This window comes from Buceros rhinoceros, unplaced genomic scaffold, assembly GCF_000710305.1.
Source record: "Buceros rhinoceros silvestris isolate BGI_N320 unplaced genomic scaffold, ASM71030v1 scaffold39782, whole genome shotgun sequence".
NCBI classification, from domain to species: domain Eukaryota; kingdom Metazoa; phylum Chordata; class Aves; order Bucerotiformes; family Bucerotidae; genus Buceros; species Buceros rhinoceros.
Genome location: NW_010401360.1, coordinates 1 through 324, shown reverse-complemented (window position 1 = coordinate 324; position 324 = coordinate 1). Strand labels below are relative to the sequence as shown.

General features: G+C 70.1%; 1 protein-coding gene across 1 annotated transcript in view; it reads right to left on the bottom strand.

Moving 5' to 3' along the window:
• Nucleotides 1–320, bottom strand: part of FBXO22 (F-box protein 22) — a gene marked incomplete at its 5' end in the record, with an annotated part of 4,878 nt that extends 4,558 nt beyond the window's left edge. Inside the window, one exon of the mRNA XM_010132246.1 lies at nt 203–320. Coding sequence (XP_010130548.1) covers nt 203–320 — 118 coding nt within the window. The remainder of the gene's footprint in view (nt 1–202) is intronic.
• Between the last annotated feature and the right edge of the window lie 4 nt (nt 321–324).

Genomic DNA, 324 nt, shown 5'->3' with positions numbered 1-324 from the left:
CCCGGGGCACCCCCATCAGCGCCTGCCGTTACCCCCGTGGCAGATCCGTCCCGATCGGTCAGGGCACGGGGCCGCTGGCACGCCAGCAGGCTCAGCACCCTCCCCCGAGCGGGACAGGGACGCGCCTGTGCAAAGCAACACGCAGCCGGTGGCTGCGCTCCCCTGCACCGCGTTTCCCGCACAGGAGGGGCTCCAGCTCTACCTTTCTTCTGCTCGTGGCACTCCTCGTGGCCGCTGAAGGTTTCCGCGTCAGCGATGTAGAGCACCGTCTGGGGCAGCACGTGCACCTTCTGCGGGGACAGGAGAAGGGCCGCGCTGCCGAGC